The sequence below is a fragment of the Choloepus didactylus genome, chromosome 2, assembly GCF_015220235.1.
Source record: "Choloepus didactylus isolate mChoDid1 chromosome 2, mChoDid1.pri, whole genome shotgun sequence".
Lineage (NCBI taxonomy): Eukaryota > Metazoa > Chordata > Mammalia > Pilosa > Megalonychidae > Choloepus > Choloepus didactylus.
Genome location: NC_051308.1, coordinates 189,977,361 through 190,001,677, shown reverse-complemented (window position 1 = coordinate 190,001,677; position 24,317 = coordinate 189,977,361). Strand labels below are relative to the sequence as shown.

The window sequence follows — 24,317 nt, the reverse complement described above, 5'->3', positions numbered from 1 at the left end:
GCCAAAATGAATTCAGGTGGGCTCAAAAGAGAAAGTTTAGTCAGGAGTAGGAGACAGGAGGAGACAGATGGGGGAGAGAGATAGCCATTTGAAGGAGATACACACTGAGTTATGGATTTCTGGAAAATTACCACCAGGATGCTACAGACTTCAGAGAAAATGCAATCCTACTGACACCTTGATTTTGCAATTCTAGACTTCAAAACTGTGAGACAGTTGTTCTGGTTTGCTAATGCTGCTGGAATGCAAAATACGAGAGATGGACTGGCTTTTATAAAGGGGGTTTATTTGGTTACAAAGTTACAGTCTTAAGGCCATAAAGCATCCAAGGTAAGGCATCAACCTAGGGTACCTTCACTGGAAGATGGCCGATGGCATCCAAAAACCTCTGTTAGCTGAGAAGGCACATGGCTGGCATCTGCTTGCTCCCAGGTTGCGTTTCAAAATGGCTTTCTCCAAAATGTCAATGTCAGCTTCCAACGGCCATCTTCAAAATGTGTCTCTCAAATGCAGCTCCTCTCTCTCAGCTCCTGTGCATTCTTCAAAGTGTCCCTCTTGGCTGTAGCAAGCTCACCCCTTCTGTCTAAGCGTATATAGTGCTCCAATAAACTAATCAAGGCCCATGCTGAATGGGCAGGGCCACACCTCCATCAAAATTATCTAATCAGAGTTATCACCTACAGTTGGGTGGGTCCCATCTCCATGGAAACACTCAATCAAAGACTTACAATCTAATCAACACTAATACGTTTGCCCACACAGGATTGCATCAAAGATAATGGCATTTGGGGGGACACAATACATTCAAACTGGCACAACAACCAATTCCTGCTTTTTTGTTGTTGTTATTTTTGTTGCTAAGCCAAATAGGCTGTGGGACTTTGTTTCAGAAGCCCTGGCAAACTAACACAGTAAGCATATCTGAATTCTGCCCATCACTTAGAAAACATCTCTAGTTCTCTCATCTTCCATGAAGCTACCCCAAACTATTCTGGTACTTCTTTATCTCTTTTTGCCTTTTACTCTTTCAGCACTTATGGCCTGTACCATAATTGATACACATCAGAGCTTCATTTCACATGGAGTTTGCTGTTAAATGCATATATATTTATAATTCTCTGTCTTCTTGTTGAATTAAACCCATTACAGTATATAGTATCCTCCTTTGTCCCTCATAACAAATTTGTACTTAAAGCTACCTGATATTAGCTCTCTTTTGGTTACTATTTGAATGGTATATTTTTTCCATTCTTTCCCTTTCAACCTATTTGTATCTTTCAATTTAAGGTGAGTCTCTTATAAATAGCATAGAGTTGGGTCATGCTTTTTTATACATTCTACCAGTCCCTGATTTTTGACTGAAGAGTTTAATCCATTTACATTTAATGTAACTAATGATAATGAAGGACTTTTTTCAGCAATTTTGCTATATTGGTCTTTGTAAGTCTTTTATCTTTTTTGTCCCTCAATTCTTCCATTAATGCCTACTTTCATATTTATTTGATTTTTCATAGTATACCATTTTCAGTCCCTTCTCATTTCTTTCTGAACATATTTTTCAGATATATTCTTTGTGGTTACCATGAGGCTTAAATTTAACATCTTAAATCTACACTGATCAGTTGCATTTGATTTGTTACCAGTGTAACTTCAATAACATACAAATATACTGTTCCTATACCCCTCTGTCCCCAACTTTTTGTTGTATTTGTTACAAATTATATCTTTATACACTGCATATATAAAACCATAGACTTAATACTTTTTATGCATTTGCATTTTGTAACCTGAAAGAGGTAAAAAGTGGAGTACCATACCAAAAAACACATTAGTGGCATTTATAATTTCCCATAGTTACCTTTACCAGAATCCTTTATTTCTTTATGCTGATTCAATCCACTGCCTACTGTCCTTTCCCTTCAGTCTGAAGAACTCCCTTTAGAGTTGCTTGAAGGGCAGGTCTAGTGGTGTCAAACTCCCTCAACTTTTGTTTATCTAGGAACATCTTAATCCCTCAGTTTTGAAAGGCAATCTCACCAGATACAAAATACTTGATTGCCAGTTGTTTTCTTCAGCACTTTGAATATTTTGTTCTGCTGCCTTCTTGCCTCCATGGTTTCTTTTGTATATAGCATGCTGCTTTTCTCTCATAGCTTTCAGAACAGTCTCCTTGTCCTTGGCTTTGGATAGTGTTCCAGTTTGCTAATGCTGCCAATATGCAAAACACCAGAAATGGATCGGCTCTTATAAAAGAGGGTTTATTTGGTTATACAGTTACAGTCTTAAGGCTATAAAGCATTCAAGGTAATGCACTGACAGTCAGGTACCTTCACTAGAGGATGGACAATGGCATCTGGGAAACCTCTGTTAGCTGGGACGGCACGTGGCTGGTGTCTGCTCCAAGTTCTGGTTTCAAAATGGTTTTTTCTCAGGACGTTCCTCTATAGGCTTCAGCTCCTCAAAAAAGTCACTCTTAGTTGCTCTTGGCGTGTTTGTCCTCTCTTAGCTTCTCTGGAGCAAAAGTCTGCTTTCAAAGGCCATCTCCAAAATGTCTCTGTAAACTGCAGCTCCTCTCTCAGCTCCTGTGCATTCTTCCAAGTGTCCCTCTTGGCTGTAGCAAGCTCGCTCCCTCTGTCTGAGCTTATATAGTACTCTAGTAAACTAATCAAAGCCCACGCTGAATGGGCGGGGCCACGCCTCCATGGAAATTATCCAATCAGAGTTATCACCTACAGTTGGGTGGGGCGCATCTCCATGGAAACACTCAAAGAATTACAATCTAATCAACACCAATAAGTCTGCCCCCACAAGATTGCAATAAAGAATATGGCTTTTTCTGGGGGACATAATATATATAAACCAGCACAGATAGTTTGACTACTATGTGTCTGGGCATTTGGGATGTGTTGGTCTCCTGAATGTGCATATGCATGCCTTTTGTTAAATTTGGGAAGTTTTCTGCCATTGTTTCTTTGAATATTTTTCTGTCCCTTTCTATCTTCTTTTCTATGATACTCCCATAATGCTTATATTGCTACTCTTGATGGTGTCCCACAGGTCTCTTAGAGGCTCTGTTTGCTTTTTTTAATTTACTTTTCTTTCTGTTCCTCAACCGGAATCTTTTCAATTGTCTTGTCATGAAGTTCACTGATTCTTCTGCCAGCTCCAATCTGCTATTAAAACCGTCTAGGGAATTTTCATTTCAGTTACTCTGGTCTTCAACTCCATTATTTCTGTTTGTTTCCTTTTTTAACATTTCTATCTCTTTATTGAGATTTTCATATTGTTCATTCACTGTTTTCTTGATATCCTTTAGCTTTTTTCTCTGAGTTTTCCTTTATCTCTTTTAGCACACTGAAGATAATTTTATTAAAATTTTTGTCTGGTATGTCCAAAGTCTGGTCTTCTTTGCTGAAGGTTTCTGGATTTTTATCTTTGTCTTTTGGATGGACCATCATTTCCTGTTTCTTTGTTTATCTTGTAATCTTTTGTTGCACACTGTAAATTTTAATATTCCAAAGTGTTAACTCTGGGAGTTAGTCCCTGAACTATCTGTTCCTTAAATTTGTATCCAGCTAGTGATATGACAGAGATAGCCTTGAGTGTTAGGAGCTAACTAAAAGAAACCAATGCAAAAAACACCTTTCACAGATTCTACACTGCAGATATCCTCCTTCAGACTTTAGCCCTCCTATCAAGAAGATCAGCCCGAGGCAAATGTGAAGTTCAGGGTCCTCTCTGTCTTTTCTGAGCCTGGGTCTCATCTTGGGTTTGTGTTTCCTCCTGGTCTTTGGAATTCCCCTGTTTATAGGAATTTGAATGCCCCTTCTATTTCCCAGGAAATACGTTCCTCCCTCTCCCCCTTTCCCACTCCAGGGTACTCTATTGTATGTCTTAAAGCCAGTAATCCTTTGTCCTGGGCCCCTCTGACTTAATTGTTTCTCACACTGCTTTAGCTGCCTGTAAGTTGCTTCCACCTGAAAGGCAAATTCCTGGAGGGTGAGCCAGAGATGAGTTTCCTGGTGTAGTTTTTTAGGCTGCCAGGCACTGGATAGGCACCAATACACAGGTACCCCATATTGCACACAGAAGTGGCTGATACAGGGCCAGGGACCTGCAGTGAGACTATAGGCTGGTTCTACACCACACCAGGGAAGGGGTGGTGGAGGGATTAGCAAGGGTGCCATGAGCTTCTCCTATCATTTTTAAAGACGTGTTTTCTTGACTTGGCACTCTCCCAGTGACTGTAACCCTTTAATTGTTTTCTCTGGTGTTTTGAGGAAGATGGCTCTGCCAGTTTTTGCTAGTTGTTTGAAGATTCTGTGGGAGAATGGCACTCTAGAGAATCTTATGCCACCAACTTGGTCAAATGGAACTTGTCTATATTCTAACTTTATTGAACTATTTCTAATACTCTCAAATAAGAGACGTTACTTCATACCTCTTGTCTCTGCCTATAGTGCCTCTTACCATCTGCTCCACCAAACATTCATCCACAATGTTCATTTCAGATGCTTCCTCTTCAGTGATAGTTTGATTGCCTCAATGCCCCTTATCTTCATCCCTTTCTGGATCCCTGCCACATCAATTTTCAGTGCCCTCCCACTCTGACTCTGGGCTTGGCCATGCAACTTGCTTTGACCAATGGGATTATATCAAATGTGATATAAACTGAGGCTTGAAAAGTGCTTGTGCAACTGGGCCTGTCTCACTTAGCTCTTGCAACTGCTAGGAGAACACTCCTGGGTTAGCTTGCTGGAGAAGGAGAGACAGGTGTTCAACTTGACCCAGCTCCCAGCCAAGGCAATCCTATACCAGCTGACTGCAACCTGACCCCCAGACATGTGAGTAATTCCAGCCAATATCAGCAAATCTGCCTATATAAACCATAGTTACCTGAAAACACAAGAGTGAGCCCAACTGAACCCAGCCCAGATCAGCTGAAGGCTCCTGAGCTAAATAAATACTAATTGTTGTATGCTACTGGGTTTTTGTTGTTGTTTGTTTTATGTCACTATAGCAAAAGATAACAATCTTCCATAAAGATTTCTCTGACCTACCCAAGAAAAAGTGACCACTCCTTCATTTGTGCAACCTTTGAATCTTGTACCATCCTCTATTACAAAACTTAACACACACTACGATTACAAACATTTGTTGAAGGAATAGGAAATACGAGTATTTGTACGTTTGACTCTCCATCTGACTGCCCTTCTTGAGAACAGGAATATCTTTGTGAGGGAGGTGAAAAAGTACAAATAGTTAGGGTTTATGTGGGATCAAGGTCTTGCAAATGGCAAACTTTCTGATCCCAAGTGTCTTTAGCTGTAACGTGAGGACACTAGCAGCAACTCTGCAGTCTTTCTGAGAAAAGGAAATGAGGAATTCTGTATAAAGTAGCCAGCTCAATGAATGATACATCGAAGGGCTCAATACATATTGTTCGGTTGAATGAATTAATGAACTGACATGTCCAAGGCAAAATTTTTAGAATAAGTACACCCAAATTAAAAGGTCTTTCACTCCATTACCAATTCCTGTAACATCACACTACTGCACAAAGCATTCTTTAGCCTTTAATTTGATTTATGACTATGGAAGCTGATGTTTCAATTTACTGAACTCAAGTGCATAATAAATAAAAGTACCTCAGAGGACCATCTTTGCAACTTAATTTTCAGCATGGTAGTTAAATGCAGTTTATTTAATCTCTCATTTAAAATGAAAATTGCAGTTTGCTGCTCATTAGTCTGCTCTTCCTTCAATCCTTCTGAGAAATGCAAACACTTGGCTTGTGCTTATTGCCTGCTCTTGGGTAGGTAAGTAGCCTTGCTGATGGGCTACACTCTGACACAATTAAAAGGCATGTACTCACCTCTCTAGAGGTAGGATGCCCTCTTCTGCAGCAGCTGTAAGAGCAAGAGGAGGAGTGAGAAAAAGGCATTGGCAGCAGCCTGGTTAAAGTATGCTTGTGTCATGCCTTGGCACCAGGGAAAAAGTGTGGAGTGGCAGCTTATCTGTGCTTACTTGTGCCCCAAAGCCCCTTCAACCACCGTCTGGGAGGCTGCCTGGCCCTGCACTGCAGCCCTCACCCATGGTGCATGATGTTTATTTATGGGCACAATCTCTTGCATTAGCCTTTGAGCTCCTTGTGGGTCATTATCTCCACAGGATTTAGCTCTTAATCCATTGTGGCACAGAGTGTAGCTGCTCAATGTGTGCTTGAATTAATGATACCACCAAACATTTATTAAATGCTTACTGGTATGCCAAGAACTGTTTAAGCACTTTCCATGCATCATCTCATTTAATCCTCACAATAATCCTATGAGGTCAGTGGTATTATTATCTCCATTTTACAGATGAAAAAAATGAGGCTCAGTGAGTAACATGCTCAAACTTAAACAGCTAGTGAGTGGGGGAGCTGGGATTTACAAAGCCCATTTTATTTCAAAAGACTGGGTATTTTGTATTGCATGATCTTACTGATAGGAAATAATTAGAATAAGAAAATTCATAGAGTCAGAAAATTCACAGGGTACCAAGGGATGGGGTGGTGGTAGGGAATGGGGAGCTAATTCTTAATTGGTAAAGACTTTCTGTTTGGGGTGATGGAAAAGTTTTGGTAAGGTGTAGTGGTGGTGTTGGAACATTGTGAATGTAATTAACACCACTGAATTATATACCTGAATGTGGTTAAAGGTGGAAATTTTAGGTGATAATATGTTGCTAGAACAAAAATTAAAAAAAAAAAATCACCATAGGACTATACAACAAGTGAACCTTAATGTAAACTATGGACCTTAGCTAATAGTAAAATTATAATAATCTCTCTCATCCATTGTAAAAAAGAAAAAAAGTACCACACTAATGCGAAAATGTTAAAAATGGGGGCTTTGGAGAAGGAGGGCTCTGTATTTTCTGCATGATATTTCTGTAAACCTACAGCCTCTCTAATAAAAATAAATTAATTTTTAAAAAGACCTAGAAATTTGTTTTATGTTTTCTGACAACTTCCCTCCCATTCTGAGAAATGATTTGAGTCTCAATTATTTAATATTTATAAAAATCATAATTAGCCTTCTTTGACATGGAGGTGGCCATTTTTTAATATTTTAATAATACTTATAAGAACTCCATTTCTCTATGTAGAATTTTCTTTTAGAATAAGATTAAGGTGCCTATAGCAGTGGTTCTCAAAGTATGGTTCCTGGACCAGCAACATCAACATTATCTCAGAACTTGTTAGAAAAGCAAATTCTTAGACACCCCCACCCAGACCAGATGAATCAGAACTCTGGGGCTGGGGGCAGTCATCTGAGCTTTAACAAGTTCTCTAGAAATTGTTAGTAGAGGAAAACAAAATAGCGCAGAAAAACGGCCTCCAAGGAAGAGTCTGTTCCTGGAAAGGACCAGTAGGAGCAAGGATCCCTTCAATTATGGAAGGCAGATCACAGAGGCCTGAGATCTCAGGTCAAGTTCACAGCAACTTTCCTTCCTTTTCACCCCACACCCATGTACCCCAACCCCCGCCCTCCTCTCACCCCATCTTTTCCTGCACTATCTGTGTTGGCAACACAGGTTTTGCAGGAAACAGAAAGGTTCACTGCCTCCCTGCTTGGACAGATGCCTGGTGATCAAATGCAATGCTCTCAGGGGAAGTGGACTGGCCGAGGAGCAATAAGGGGCCAATTCCCACAGACTGATCATTTCGCAAGCAAGCTGCCATAGCTGCCACGTGAGAATAAGCAGTGATGGATGTCCAGCCTCATGAAAAGCAGTAGCTGCATTGTCACCTGAGAACTGATGCAGAGAGGGAGGTGTGTGGGGGAGGCAGGTCCTTGAGCCATGATTCCCAAATGGCTGTGTGCATGGGGCCGCTGTGCAATTCCTTACCTTCCCTTTGGGTCTTGGGAATAGCAGCTGCCTTTCCTTGGAAGACCTGGAGGCTCACAACTGGGGGCTTTGGAGGCTTTGGGGGAGGAGGACCCAGGGACTTGACGGAAGGCAGTGGCTTCATTTTAGGAAGCTGGCGATGCTGTTTTTCTGAGCATGACAATAAAAAATGCAGGTTATTATTATTTTTTCCATGCTATGGGTTGTCAGGTGAAACTGACTGGTTTCCTTCCCTCTGTCTCACCCCCTTCCAAGCTATTCTCCATCCAGCAGCCAAGAATGACCTGATCATTGCTGATGTGCTCACAGACATAGGGGACTGGTAGTTTGATGGGCTGAGCCCTCTACCATGGGACCTGCACTTGGTAAGACTGTTGCTGCAAAGGAGAGACTAGGCCTCCCTATAATTGTGCCTAAGAGCCTCCTCCCGAATGCCTCTTTGTTGCTCAGATGTGGCCCCCTCTCTCTAGCTAAGCCAACTTGGCAGGTGAAATCACTGCCCTCTGCCCTACATGGGATCTGACACCCAGAGGAGTGAATCTCCCTGGCAACGTGGAATATGACTCTCAGGGAGGAATGTAGACCCAGCATCATGGGATGGAGAACATCTTCTAGACCAAAAGAGGGACATGAAAGGAAATGAAATAAGCTTCAGTGGCAGAGAGATTCCAAAAGGAGCCGAGAGGTCACTCTGGTGGGCACTGTTACACACAATATAGACAACCCTTTTTAGGTTCTAATGAATTGGAATAGCTAGGAGTAAATACCTGAAACTATCAAACTACAACCCAGAACCCATGAATCTTGAAGATGATTGTATAAAAATGTAGCTTATGAGGGGTGACAATGTGATTGGGAAAGCCATATGGACCATATTCCCCTTTGTCTCGTTTATGGATGGATGAGTAGAAAAATGGGGGAAGAAAAAAAAAATTGTTCTTTTTCACTTTAATTTTTATTCTTATTATTTTTGTGTGTGTGGTAATGAAAATGTCAAAAATTAATTTTGGTGATGAATGCACAACTATATAATGGTACTGTAAACAATTGAATGTACGCTTTGTTTCATATGATTGCATGGTATGTGAATATATCTCAATAAAAATGACTTAAAAAAAAAAAAAAAAAGAATGACCTGATCAAAATGCAAACCTGATCAGGTCACCCACCCTCCTGCCCAGGAGATGAAGCTTGATTTCCTTGGTATGCCATCCATTCACTTCACTATCTGGCACTTATACATTGCACGACCCCAGACTATGTTTCTAGGTTGTTGTCTTTTTTTTTTTTTTTTCCACCACACTTTACCATTCTACTTCCCTAACCTTTGCCCAAACCACTGGTTTGTCAGTTCTCCAGATGTGATTTTTTAAATCAAATCTTGGACCCAAGATTTCCATCAGAAATAAAGGCCAGAATTAACCATTCCCTCTTCTGTATTCCCATAGCACACTGTTAATACCTCTATATTGGTATTATGGCAGATTAGAGGTACTGTTTTATCTTCCCACTAAATGTGGGCTCCTTGTGGGCAGGACTATGTCTTAATGGTCTCCTCCCAGTACCAAGTACTGGGCCTACTTCAGAGGTGACGGACTATGAATATTCTCCGAATGGATTCATCACGCACTTACGATGGGCAAATAACATGGGGGCTATAAAGAGGTTTAAGAATTGATCTGATTTCCAGGGCTCACAGCCTAAGAGAGGCTTCAAGGCTAATTTTGTAGTAATTGGGCACCAGTCACTTCTGTGTCCTAGAATCTTCCAGGAGAGTCCCAATTTCACATATTTTATCTTTCTGCATTCATAAACCAAAGTCCAATAGAAATTCTATCATATATAAATATCAAATCTGCCTCTAACACTGGAAACAGCACAAAAATCTTCTATAATCCAAGTGCCTTGATTTTGGGTTTACATAATGTAGTGGCAGCCTACATGGGCAATGTGTGCTAAAATTAAAGAAGCGGGCTATGGTTTCACAAATGCCTCTGAGGAGCTTCCTCAAAGCCCTGCCATCCTCTGTAAGATGGGAGGGAAGGGGAGGCCTCCTTCTCACCCTCAGGCTGTTATATCCCCAGAAACCCAGTCAGGGCCAAAATTCCTCCTTTTACAGGCTTTAACTGTAAGTCATGGAGTCAGTAATTTCAGTCTTTATCAAACTGAGAAGACTTAGGGAAAGAATTTGCACTCTCGAGTTGAGTTTTTAATTTTTGCCAGGCAATAGCCTAAAAATTTTACATGGGTTATCTCATTTAACCCTCTCAACAGCTTCTTCTAATAGATCATCCACCTTTCTTTCCTTCCTTCCATTCTTCCATCCATTCTGCCTTCTGTTTTTCCTTTCATCTTTTCTTCCATCCTTCCTTCAATTATTCCACCCTCTCCCATCTATCCTTTCATCCATCTTTCCTTTTTTCCTCCCATCCATCATTCCTTTCTTTCACCCTATCTTCTTTCCCATCCCTTCATCAACAACTGCTTATCTATTATGTTCCAGACATTGTTCTAGGAACTGGGGGTAGGGCTGAGAAAGGAACAGATACAGTCCTGCCCTCAGGAATCGTCATTCTGATAGGAGAGTGAAGACAAACAAGTAAACAAATTAACAGGATTATTACAGAGATTGATTAGTTCTATGAAAGAAATAAAACAGGATGATATGAGAGAGTGTGAGCTATTTATAGTGAGGCATTGCTCTTTAGTTAGAGAAGTTAGAAAAGGCTTATTTGGATGTGTTATTTGAACTTATACATAAATGCAACTATACAAAAGTCAAAGAAAAGAGCATTCCAGGAGGAGGGAAGAAAAAGTGCAACAGCCCTAAAGCACGAAAAACTCTGTTCAAGGAACAACAAGAAATCTAACGTGTGGCCACAGGCCAGTGCACCAGTGAAAGAGAGGTAGGAGCTAAGTCAGAGACATGGTGGCGGACCAGATAATGCAGAACCATGAAGACCCAAGTAAGTAGTTTGGATTCTATTCTAAGTAAAAGAGAAACCTTATAGTTGTAATGAGAAGCTCCATCCATCTCTCCATCCATCCATTCATTCAATAAATATTGGCTGAGGTCCTACTCAGCCTGGCCTTTATCCTTATGTAGCTTATTACTGAGGTAAACAAACAAATGCATAATGAGATACCAGGTAGGAGTGAGACCTATGAAGAAAACTAAAGCAATGGAAGAAGATAAACAGTAACAGAATGGTTACACTATTTTAGGTAGAGTGATTAACAAGGTCTCTTCAGAGCCAGAGACACCTGAGCAGAGATGTCAATGAAGTGAAGGAGTGAGACATTCAAAGACCTGGAGGAAGCATATTCAGACAGAGGGAATACCAAGTGTGAAGACCCTGGGATGAGAGCAGCTTGGTACATCTGAGGGACACCAAGAGGACCGACGTGGTGAGAGAGGAGTATCAGAGAGGCAGACAAGGGTCAAATCACATCAGCCACAGTAAGACGGGTGGAGATGACTTTGAGCAGAGGAGTCATGTGATATAAATCACACTTTAAAAGGATCACTCTGCCTGCAAGGAGGAGAATAGACTATAAGGGAGCAAGAGTGGAAACAGGGAGACAAGATAAGGGGCTGTTATATAGATATGATGGTGGCCTGGACAGGGCAGATGGCAGAGATGGACAGAATTGGAGGGATTCGGAACCTATTTTTATGATAGAATCAAGAGCTTGCTTATAGATTGGATGTGAAGAATGAGGGGCTAGAAGGAATAGAGCATGACTTCTAGCTTTTTGGCTTGAGCAACTGAGAAGATGGTTGTGCCATTTACCAAGACAGAGATTAGATAAGGATCAGATTTATAGGAAAGTATATCAGTCTCTAAGAAGTTACTTAGATTGCCCCAGGTCATATAGCTGTAGAGCTAGAATTCAAATCTAAGTTTTTTTTTTCCTTATTATGAAGCTCATGCTTTTTTTTTCTTTTCTCTCCCAAACTCTCTCTCAATGAAACTATAGGAGATAGTTTTTTTTTTTCCCAATCTGAAATTACAATTTAGCAGATGAGCCTAGAATGCCTGCATTGGAATTAGGAGCAAACACTGCCGAAGTCCCATATGTGGCATCCCCAAGTCAACAGGCTTTAAATTAGAAATGCACATTGACCCCTCCCCCAGCCCCATGGAGATTATATTTCTCACCTAGGGCCTGGCTGGCTTGCTCACACTCATAGGTAGGCTGAGAAGTGCTTACTGCCGAGCTCCTCCCAGGACTGGGGTTTTCAGGGATCTTCTTGTTATGTTGAAAAAGTAAACAAGAGGGATCTTTGGAGGTGGCAAGTGATTTTCTTTGGGTCATCAAGTGCGTCTGGGAAGGAAGGGTCTGCGTTGCATTTGTTTCCAGCATTGTCGTTGGCTTCTCCAGAGTAAGTCCCATGGATTTTTGTTCTTTCAGATAGAAGGCCCTACTTCCACAATTAGCACGGAGAATGGAAGATGACATCTCACTCTTCTGACATGAAAACTTCTCCCAGTTCCAGAGTTTGTCTCTGAAGCTGTTGGTCCCCACTACTTTCTCCTTACTGATTTTCTCAGCATTTGATGGATTCACATCTAACGGCTGAGAGACCTTCTGTGAATTCTGTGAATTTATAGCAGAATCAGAAGACCCTCCCAGAGGTCCTGGGGAATTAGAACGTTTCTGAATTTCACTACTCTGGACCGACATCATTTTCTGAAGTTTAACAGGGTGGGGTTCACCACTGGAACAATTTGGTGGGGGCTGATTCTGGATGGATGAGAGAGGCTTTCCACTGGTGAAAATGTGGGTTGACTGGGAACTTCCAATGTCACCCTTGTGAGAAACACTTGCTGGGAATTTAGTAGGTCTTGGAAGAGGTGAAACATCAACCTTGTTTTGAAATTTGGCTCGAAGTTCCTTGAAGTTTCTCACCCCTTCCTAAAGCATAAAAAGAAATGAAAGTATTTCATTATTACAGGAAAAAGCCAGTGTGATTACCTGACTTCACATATTAAGGGCTCCAAGTGCTGATGTAACACGATCATTTACCTTTTGGGCAATATTTGCCATTAGTTATTGTCAAGGTGATATGAAAGGATAACAATCATCTTCACTTTGACAAACTTCAGGGATATTTAATTTTCTCACACATATAAAGGAGATAATATTAACAACTGCTGATAAACCCTGTGATACAAAATTTTGCAGGCTCCCCACTGCCAATAAAAATAAAGTCCAAAACCCTTGGTATGGCATTCAGGGTCTTTCATAATGTAGTTGCAACCTAAAGCACTAGTTCAAAGGATGGTGGAAAAATAATATTCTTTGAAATTTGTTCTCTAACTGCTTGTTAAACTGCACTTGGACAGTTATCTTTTCTATGTATATATGTTATATTCCACAATAAAAAATTAAAAACAAAATTAAAAAAAAAAAACCAACATAAACCCTGAGGAAAAATAAACACAGAGAAAGTTCAGTCCTCAAAGCTACTCCCACAGACAAATTGTCATTAACCTGTGTATCTCTGTCCCCAGACTACTTTACTTTGAGTTTTATTTTCACTCAAAGACTCAATGAATTTAAAACCTTGTGAATGAAAAAAAAAAAGACGGTGGAGGAACAGGGCACGTTTGAGCTGGAGGGTGAAACATGCATCCCCAAAGTCCAAGAGTGTTCCACTCAGAGCCCCAAGAATCCTAAGGCCCACGGTGCCCTTAAGTGGGCTCACTGCTGAACTGCAAAGGGCCTATACCACACCCCCAGGGTCCCAGCACACATGGAAACCTGCTGCGCTGATTGGATTTCCACCTGGTTTGGACCCTGCCTGGTACACAGGCAAAGTTGGTGGAAGGAGGCTTGAAGATGAGAGGTGGCCCATGAGTGCCATCTGCTGGAAAGACAGGGAAAGTACATTCCAGCAAGCAGTGGCTCTGCCAAAAAATATATATAAATGTTCAAATATTCCTGCATTTCCCAAAATAAGCTTATCAAGAGAAGCAAATACCTCAAAGCCAACATAAAATCACAAAGCACATGAAGACACAAGAACTTATGGACAAGCCAAAAGACCAAATTAAAAAGCCAGAGAATATACAGAACTTGGAGCAATTAATCAAGGAAGTACACACAAATCTCCAAAACAGCGTCAATGGCTTGGCTAAAGACATAAAGAACATCAAGAAGACTCTAGAAGAACATAAAGAAGAATTTCAAAGAGTAAATATAAAAAAGGAGATCTTATGGAAATAAAAGATACTGTTGATCAAATTAAAAATATACAAGAGACACACAACAGCAGATTTGAAGAGGCAGAATAAAGAATAAGTGATCTAGGGGACACAACAATTGAATGTAAATGCACAAAAGAAGAAATGGTGAAAAAAATTGAAAAATTTAAAACAGATCTCTGGGAAATGATGGACAACATGAAGTGGACAGATACAAGAATCATTGGTGTCCCTGAAGGAGAAGAAAGGGCTAGGAAGAGTATTTGAAGACAGAGTTGGGGGAAAAATTCCCAACCCTTCTAAATAACATAAATATGCAAATAAAGGTGTCCAACAAAGTCCAAATAGAATAAATATCCACTAGGAGACATATACTAATCAGATTGTCAAATGTGGATGAGAAGTCCTGAAAGCAGCAAAAGACAAGTGATTCCCAAAATACAACGGAAACCACATAAGACTAAGTACTGACTACTCAGCAGGCACCATGGAGGTGAAAAGGCAGTGGTATAACATATTTAAGATTCTGAAAGAGAAAAATTGCCAACCAAGAATTCTTTACCCAGCAAAACTCTCCTTTGAAACTGAGGAAGAGCTTAAAATTTTCACAGACATACAAATGCTAAGAATATTTGTTAACAAGAGACCTGCCCTACAAGAACCACTAAAGGGAGCTCTAGCAGATGAGGAAAAAAGAAAGGAAAGAGGTCTAGAAGAGGGCACAGAAATGAAGAGTATTAGTAAGGATAACATAAAGAAAAAAAAGGGGGGTGGGGGTGGGAGTAGGAATAGATCTGACAAATAAAAACCAAAGGATAAGATGGCTGATTCAAGAACTGCTTTCACTGTAAAAACTTTGAATTGTGAATAGATTAAAAAGACACAGATTGGCAGAATGGATTAAAAAGTAGGATCCATCAAAATGTTTACAAGAGACTCATCTTAGAACCAGGGACACAAAGAGACTGAAAGTGAAAGGATGGAAAAAACATTCCACATGAGATACAACTGAAGGAAAGCAGGGTAGCAATAATAATATCAGATATAATAGACTTTATTTGCAAAGATATCATAACTGACAAAGAAGAACCCTATATATTAATAAAAGGGACAATTCACCAAGAAGAAACAACAATAATAAATGTTGGACCAATAAGGAAATTGAGAACCTAAACAGTGTGACAAATGAATTAGACTTAATAGACACATACAGAGCGTTACATCCCAAATTAGCAGTATATACATTCTTTTCTAGCAGTATATACATTCTTTTCTAGCACTCATGGGACATTCTCCAGGATAGAGCATATGCTGGGGCACAAACGAAGTGTCAATAAATTATTTTTTTAACCATTTTATTGTAAAATAAACACAGATACAGAAAACGCACAAAACAACTGCATGATTTAATGAGTTATCTTAATGCAAACTTCTTTGTAATCAACACCTGAGTTAAGAAACAGCACCTTGCAAGGCTCTCCCACCCCAGGCTCCTCCAGGTGCCTCTTCCCAATCTTAAACCCATCATTTCCCCCACATGTAATAGTGGTCTGACTTTGTTTTATCATTTTAAGTGTGTCCCCAGACACTATTGTTTACCCTGACTGTTAAAAAAAAAAAAACTGATGTCTTTAAATATTCTCTTTTAATCTGTAGTACTCCTTTCCCTCTTTTCTTTACAATGTATTTGTTGAAGTCTCCACTTGTTTGGCCAGTGTGGATTTTTTAAAAAGATTTTTTTAGTTTTTATTGAGATTGTTCACATACTATACAACTATCCAAAGATCCAAAGTGTACAATCAAGTGGCCATGGCACCACCATACAGCTGTGCACCCATCACCACAATTAATTTTTTTTTCAATTTTTAGAACATTTTCATTACTCCAGAAAAGAAATAAAGACAAAAAAAGGAAACTCAAATTTTCGCATACTCCTAACCACCCCCTTCCATTATTGATTCATAATTTTGGTATAGTACATTTGTTACTGTTGATGAAAAACGTTAAAATACTACTAACTGTAGTATATAATTTGCAATAGGTATATATTTTTTCCTATATGCCCCTCTACTACTAACTTCTAGTTATAGTGTCATACATTTGTTCTAGTTCATGAGAGGGGTTTCTAATATTGTACAGCTAATCAAGGACACTGTCCACCACAAGATTCACTGTTTTATGCATTCCCATCTTTTAACCCCTAATTTTCCTTCTGGTGACATATGTGACTCTGAGCTTACCCTTTCCACCATCTTCACACACCTTTCAGCACTGTTAATTTTTCTCACAACGTGATACCATCACCTCTGTCCATTTCCAAACATTTAAGTTCACCCTAGTTGAACATTCTGCTCATAATAAGCAATTGCTCCCCATTCTTTAGCTTCATTCTATATTCTGGTAACTTATATTTCATGTCTATGAGTTTACATATTATAATTAGTTCATATCAGTGAGACCCTGCAATATTAGTCCTTATGTGTCTGTCTTATTTCACTCAATATAGGGCCCTCAAATTTTCTTCATCAACCCATTTTTTTTAAGATAGTTTTGTTCACACACCATACATTCCATCCTAAGTAAACAATCATTGGTTCCCTGTATAGTCACATATTTATGTATTCAGCACCATCGCCACTATCTATATAAGGACATCTCCATTTCTTCCACAAAGAAGGAGGAAGAGTCAAAGAAGGAAGAAAGACAAAATAAAAAGTAGAAAAAAGAGTCAGACAACATCACCAATGCCAGGACTCCCATGCCTTTCCCCTACATTCCCAACCCATGGGCATTTAGCTTTGGTATATTGCCTTTGTTATATTAAAGGAAGCATAATTCAATGTTTCTGTTAATTATAATCTCTAGTTTGTAATGACTGTATTTTCCCCCCAATCCCCCCCTACTTTTAACATCTTGCAATATTGACACTCCTTTGTTCTACCTCATATAAAAACATATTTGTACCTTTTATCACAATTGAGCACCCTAGGTTTCATTGAGTTATACAGTCCCAGTCTTTATCTTTCATCTTTCATTCTGGTGTCCCACATGCTCCTAACCTTCCTCTTTCAACCATACTCACAGTCATCTTCGTTCAGTGAACTTACATTGCTGTGCTACTATCTCCCAAAATTGTTCCAAACCTTTCACTCCTGTTTTTTCCTTTCTGTATGCAGTGCTTCCTTTAGTGTTTCCTGGAGAGCAGGTATCTTGTTCACAAATTCTGTCATTGTCTGCTTGTCAGAGAATATTTTAAGCTCTCCCTCATATTTGAAGGATAGTTTTGCCAGATATAGGATTCTTGGTCAGTGGTTTTTTTTCTTTTAGTATCTTAAATATATCACCCCACTTCCTTCTTGCTTCCATGGTTTCTATTGAGAAATCTGTAAATAATCTTACCAAGCTTCCTTTGTATGTGATGGATCGCTTTTCTCTTGCTGCTTTCAGGGTTCTCTCTTTATCTTTAACGTTTGATAATCTGATAATTAAGTGTCTTGGTGTAGGCCTATTCAGATCTATTCTGTCTGGGGTATGCTGCACTTCTTGGATCCGTAATTTTATGCCTTTCATAAGAGATTGGAAAGTTTCATTGATTATTTCCTCTATTATGCTTCTACCCATTTTCCCTTCTCTTCTCCTTCTGGGACACCAGTGACACATACATTCCCACATTTTGTTTTGTCCTTAAGTTCCCGGAGACGTTGCTCATATTTTTCCACTCTTTTCTCTATCTGTTCTTTTGTGTGTAGGCTTTCAGTTACCTTGTTCTCCAGTTCCTGAGTGTTTTCTTCTGCCTCTTGAGATCTTTTGCTATATGTCTCCATTGTGTCTTTTATCTCTTGTGTTGTGCCTTGCATTTCCATAGATTCTGCCAGTTGTTTTTTTGAACTTTCAATTTCTTCCTTATGTACGTCCAGTGTTTCCATTATACACTTCATCTCTTTTGCTATATCTTCCTGAAACTTTTTGTATTGATTTAGTATTAGTTGTTTAAATCCTTGTGTCTCAGTTGAAGTGCAAATTCGTTCCTTTGACTGGGCCATAACTTCATTTTTCTTAGTGTAGGTTGTAGTTTTCTGTTGTCTAGGCATCTGATTTCCCTGGTTATCCCAATCAGGTTTTCCCAGACCAGAACATGCTCAGGTCTCAGCAGGAGACAATAGTATCACATCTCCCTGAAGGTTTGTCTTAGAAGATTGGTGCACCCTGTGAGGCCTCAAGTCACTGTGCTTTTCTGCCCAGCAGGTAGCACCTGTCAGCCTGTAGCTCCAGACCGGTGTATGGAGGTGTGGCTTGTGGCTGTTTTCCCCCAGGCTCTGGGGTCTGGTTCTGAATGGAAGTCAGGTAATAGAGCTTGGCATCACCTTCTTCCTCTTAGGGAAAATACACCCCTTAGGGAGAGGTCATTTACATTTGAATAGACTCTCTACCTGTGCTATCTCCACTCTTGTCTGGTCAGAGTGCTGGGAACTGAAAATGGCTGAGGATTTCTCCAGTGACCCAAAAAAGGGACAGAGAGCCCCCTTCAGGGCCAGTCCACAGCCACCCTCCAGCTCTCCAAGGTCAGTTGTCACCAAAAGACTCTGTCTGCTTCTTGGGGATTCGTATCTTGTATTGAGCAGTCTATGTTTGTTAATTAAAACCCCAATTGGAGCTCAGCTGAGCTATATTCACTTGCTCAGAGAATGCTGCTCTCTAGCACTGTGAGGCTTTGCAGTTTGGGCTGTAGGGGGAGGGGGTTCCCAGCTTGGATCTGCAGTTTTTACTCTCAGAGTTTATGATGCAATTTCAGACATTCCTCCCAGTTCAGGTTGGTGTATGATGAGTGGACAGTCACATTTGTCCCCCTGCCTTAATTCCAGATTATTTACTAGTTGTTCCTAGTTGTTTATTAGTTGTTCCAGGGAGACAAACTAACTTCCACTCCTCTCTATGCCACCATCTTCTTCCGTCTCTCGCTAGTGTGCAATAAATTTTCAAATATTGAAATTATTCAAAACACATTCTCAGTCCATAATGGAATGCAACAAGATATCAATAACCACCAAAGAAACAGAACATTCACAAATATGTGGAGATGAAACAACACACTATTAGACAATCAGTGGGTCAAAGAAAAAATTGCAAGATAAATCATTAAATATATAGAGAAGAATGAAAACAAGAACACTATACCTCAAAACCTATGGGATGCAGTGAAGGTGGTGCTAAGGGGGAAATTTAAGCTCTAAATGCTACATTAAAAAGGAAGAAAGAGTTAAAGCCAAGAACCTAAGTGAACAACTGAAAAAGCTAGAGAATGATCAGCAAACTAACCCTAAAACAAGTACAAGAGAAGAGACAACAAAGATTAAAGCAGAAATAAATGATATGGAGAACAAAAAAAAAAAAATGGGGAGAATAAATAAAACAAAAAGTTGATTCTTTGAGAAGATCAACAAGATTAACAAATCCTTAGCTAGATTAACAAAGCCAAAAAAGAGAGAAGACCCAAACAAACAAAATTAGATGAGAGGGGGGACATTACTGTGGATCCCAAAGAAATTTTTTAAAAATCATAAGATGATACTAAGAACAATGGTTTGCCAACAAACTAGACAATTTAGAGGAAATGGATAATTTCCTGGAAACACATGAACCTAGACTGACCCAAGAAGAAACAGAAGAACTCAGCAGACCAATCACAAGTAAAGAGATCCAAGCAGTCATCAAAAAGCTTCCTACAAATAAAAGCCCAGGACCAGATGGCTTCACAGGGGAATTTTAGAAACTTTCCAAAAAGAAGAGACACCATTCCTGCTCAAACTCTTTCAAAAAATTGAAAAAAAAGGAACACTACCTAACTCATTTTATGAAGCCAGCATCATTCTAATACCAAAACCAGATAAAGATACTACAAGAGAGGAAAATTACAGGCCAATCTCCATAATAAATATAGATACAAAAAAAATTATCAACAAAATACTAGCAAATTGAATCCAAAGGCACATTAAAACAATCATACACCACAATCATGTGGGATACATTCCAGGCATGCAAGGGTGGTTCAACAAAAGAAAACCAATGTAATACAACACATTAACAAATCAAAAGGGAAAAATCAAATGATCATCTCAATAGATGCAGAACACGCATTTGACAATTTCAGCACCCTTTTTTTGATAAACACACTTCAAATGGTAGGAAATGAAGGAAGCTTCCTCAATAAAATAAAGGACATATATGGAAAACCCACAGTCAGCATAGTGCTCAGTGGTGAGAGACTGAAAGCCTTCCCCATAAGATTGGGAACGAGATAAGGATACCGACTGTCACCACTATTATTCAACATTGTGCTAGAAGTTCTAGTCAGAGCAATCTAGCAAGAAAAAGAAATAAAATGCATAAAAATTGGAAAGTAAGAAGTAAAACGTCATTATTTGCAGATGATATGAGCTTATATTTGGAAAATCCAAAAAAAAAAAATGATGACAAAGCTACTTCAGTTAATAAATTCAGCAGAGTGGTAGGATACAAGATTTCTGCACATAAGTCAGTAATGCTTCTATATGCTAGAAATGACCTAACTGAAGAGACACTCAAGAAAAAAAATTCCATTCACAATAGCAAGTAAGAGAAATCAAATACTTAGGAATAAACTTAACCAAGGATATAAACGACCTCTCCATAGAAAATTTAAAAGCTTTACTAAAAGAAATCAAAGAAGACCTAAGCAGGTGGAAAGATATTCCATGTTCATGAATAGGAAGGCTAAATGTCATTAAGATGTCAATTCTACCCAAACTATCTACAGATTCAAAGCAATTCCAATCAAAATTCCAATGACTTACTTTGAAGACTTGGAAAAGTTAGTTATCAAATTTATTTGGAAGGGAAAGGGGCCTCGAGTTGCCAAAAACATCCTAAAAAAGAAGAATGAAGTGGGAAGACTTACACTTCCTGACTTTAAAGCCTACTATAAAGCCACAGTGGTCAAAACACCATGTTACTGGCATAGAGACAGACATATTCATCAATAGAATTGACTCAAGGGTTCAGAAATAGACCCCCAGATCTACGGTCAACTGATTTTTGATAAGGCCCCCAAATCCACTAAACTGGGACAGAACAGTCTGTTCAACAAATGGGGCCGGGAGAATTGGATATATGTATCCAAAAAGATGAAAGAGGACCCCTACCTCACACCCTATACAAAAATAAACTCAAAGTGGATCAAAGACCTCAACATAAGAGTATCAAAAAACTCCTAGAAGATATTGTAGGGAAACATCTTCAAGCCCTAGTAATAGGAGGTAGCTTCTTAAATCTCACACCCAAAGCACAAACAACAAAAGAAAAATAGATAATTGGGAATTCCTCAAAATTAAAAGCTTCTGTACCTCAAAGGACTTTGTCAAAAACGTGAAGAGACCAGCATCATAATGGGAGAAAATATTGGAAATCATGTATCTGAAGAAAGACCGATATCCAGTATATATAAAGAACACTAAAACTCAATGACAATAGTACAAACAGCCCAAATATAAAATGGGCATAAGATATGAAAAGATAGTTTCCAAAGAGGAAATACAAAGGGCTAAAAAACACAGAAAAAAATTTAATCTTCACTAGCTTTAGGGAAATGCAAATCAAAACTACTATGAGATATCATCTCACACCACTAAGAATGGCTGCTATTAAAAAAACAGGAAACTACAAATGCTGGAGAGGATGTGGAGTAAGTGGAACTCCAATTCATTGTTGGTGAGACTTTATAATGGTACAGCCACTGTGGAAGATAGTTTGGCGATTCCTCAGAAAACTAGATATCAAGTTACCCTATGATCCAGCAATTTCACTTCTCAATATATACCCAGAAGATCTGAAAGCAGTGACATGAACAGACATCTGCACACTGATATTCATAGGGGCATTGTTCACAATTACTAATAGATGGAAACAACTCAAGTGTCCTTCAACAGATGAATGGATAAACAAAATGTGGTATATATATATACTGGAATACTATGCAGCAGTAAGAAGGAATGAGGTCCTGAAACATGTGACAACATGGATGAACCTTGAAGACATAATGCTGAGTGAAATGTCAGACACAAAAAGAGAGATATTGTATGTTATCACTAATATGAATTTCCTGGACACTGTAAAATCAGTGTCCTGTAAGAATACAGGGGAACTAGAGATAGATGGAAGTTAGTGAAGGGGAAATGATTACCTAATATTTACAGACATGTTAATAAGGGTGAAGTTACAAGGATTGGAATGGACAGAGGTGATAATAGTTCATCAATAGGATTATAAGTATCAGTGCTGCACTGAAGGCGAACACGATTGAAAGGGGTTGTTTAAAGATATGTATCCCACAGACAAGTACTACAAATATAAATAAGTGCTTACATGATCTACTGCTAAGTTATAACACTGGTACAAACAGTTAACAACAGTATGGTATATGGGAAAAACTACCTATTGCATATTAGACACTATATTTAATAGAAATACCTTATCAGTACCACACTAATACTAGGGATAAATAATCAGGGGCTGATAAGAGCTTTGGGGTATTTGGGGTTATGATAATTGTCTAAAATTGACAGTGATGATGACTGCATAACTAAGCAAAGATAATGTGAGACACTAATTGTTTATCTTTGACAGAATATGTGTTATGTGAAATTAGGAACTCCTTACTTAATAAGTCAAGTCCTCAACCTTGAGGCTTGCTCTTGTGAAACTTAGGGCTGTAAATGGAATTCTAAGCCTTCCTATAATTATGCCTAGGAGTCATCTCTAGAGAACCTCTTTTGTTGCTCTCATGTGGACTCTCTCCCTCTAAGCCCAACTCTGCAAATAAATTCATTACCTTGCCCTCCCCTCACCCCATGTGGGACAGGACTCCCAGAGGAGTGAATCTCCCTGGAGATGTGGGATACAACTCCCAGGAATGAGCCTGGCATCATGGGACTAAGAAAGACTTTTTGACCAAAAGAGGGAAAAGAGAGGTAACAAAATAAGGTTTCAGTGGCTGAGAGATTTCAAATAGAGTTGTGAGGCTATTCTGGAGGTTACTCTCATGCAAGCTCCAGCTTGATATTCCAAACGCCCATAGTATGCCAAGCCCTTATCAACAGTAGTTCTGAAAATACTAAAGAATACCTAGGTCCCTATCTGAGACTCCATAAACGTTTCACTCACTAAGTTTACTTTTCAGAAACTTAAATCCCCCAGAATGTTCCAATGCAGTTAAGTCCCCAAACCCAGAGGCAACAGCCTCTCCAAGAACATCAACAAAATGCAGCCCCCTTTCCAAAACTGTCAGCACCCCTTTTCAATATGAACAAGTTAGGGTGGTCACTGCCTCGATATCCCTGAAGATTGAGAAACTGATCAAACAAGATAGAGAGGTAGCAATTGACAAGATAAGATTTAACAAAGGATGACAAATACTGAATCTTTATACAATTTTGTTTGTTTCCAGGGTACTAGAATTGCTAGAAGGAAATAACTAACATGGTGGAACTGTAACATACAACAAGCTTCAAATTTTGCTCTACAGCTAGTTGTTAAATCATACTTCGAAAGTTACCACATTTCTGTATATATGTTATACTTAACAATAAGGAAATAGCTGAAATTGTGGAACTGTAACACAACATTCTTTGAAATTTGCTAACTACTTGTTAAATCGTACTCTGAAAGTTATCACTTTCCTGTACAAATGTTGTAATTTACAATAAATAAAAAGTAAAAAAAAATACAGCATTCCCATATACCCCACCCCCCATTATTAACACTTTGCAATAGTGTGGTATCTTTGTTACAATTGATAAAACAGTATTATAATTATACTATTAACTATAGTCCAGAGTTTATATTATGTTGTATGTTTTTTCCTGATGTACCACCCTATTATTAACACTGTGCATTAGTATGGTATGTATGCTATAATTCATGAAAGAACATTTTTATAATTTTACTATTAAATATAATCCATCATTTACAATAAGGGTTCACTGTTATAAAGTCCTATGTTTTATCTTTTAATTTTTATTCTAGTAACATACATTACCTAAAATTTCCAGTGTTAACCACATTTACATATATAATTCCATGCTGTTAAATACACTAAAAATGCTGTACTACCATTACCACCATCCAATTAAAAAAAAAAAAAACAAAAAACCACAGCCTGACACAACTATTTCTAAA

General features: G+C 39.0%; 1 protein-coding gene across 1 annotated transcript in view; it reads right to left on the bottom strand.

Moving 5' to 3' along the window:
• FYB2 (FYN binding protein 2) overlaps positions 1-24,317 on the bottom strand; it is a 195,013-nt gene that overhangs the window by 113,716 nt on the left and 56,980 nt on the right. The window contains exons 2-4 of the mRNA XM_037809498.1: positions 12,060-12,816; positions 7,897-8,046; positions 5,876-5,909 (exon numbers count right to left, since the gene is read on the bottom strand). Of these exons, the coding sequence (XP_037665426.1) occupies positions 5,876-5,909; positions 7,897-8,046; positions 12,060-12,816 (941 nt within the window). The remainder of the gene's footprint in view (positions 1-5,875; positions 5,910-7,896; positions 8,047-12,059; positions 12,817-24,317) is intronic.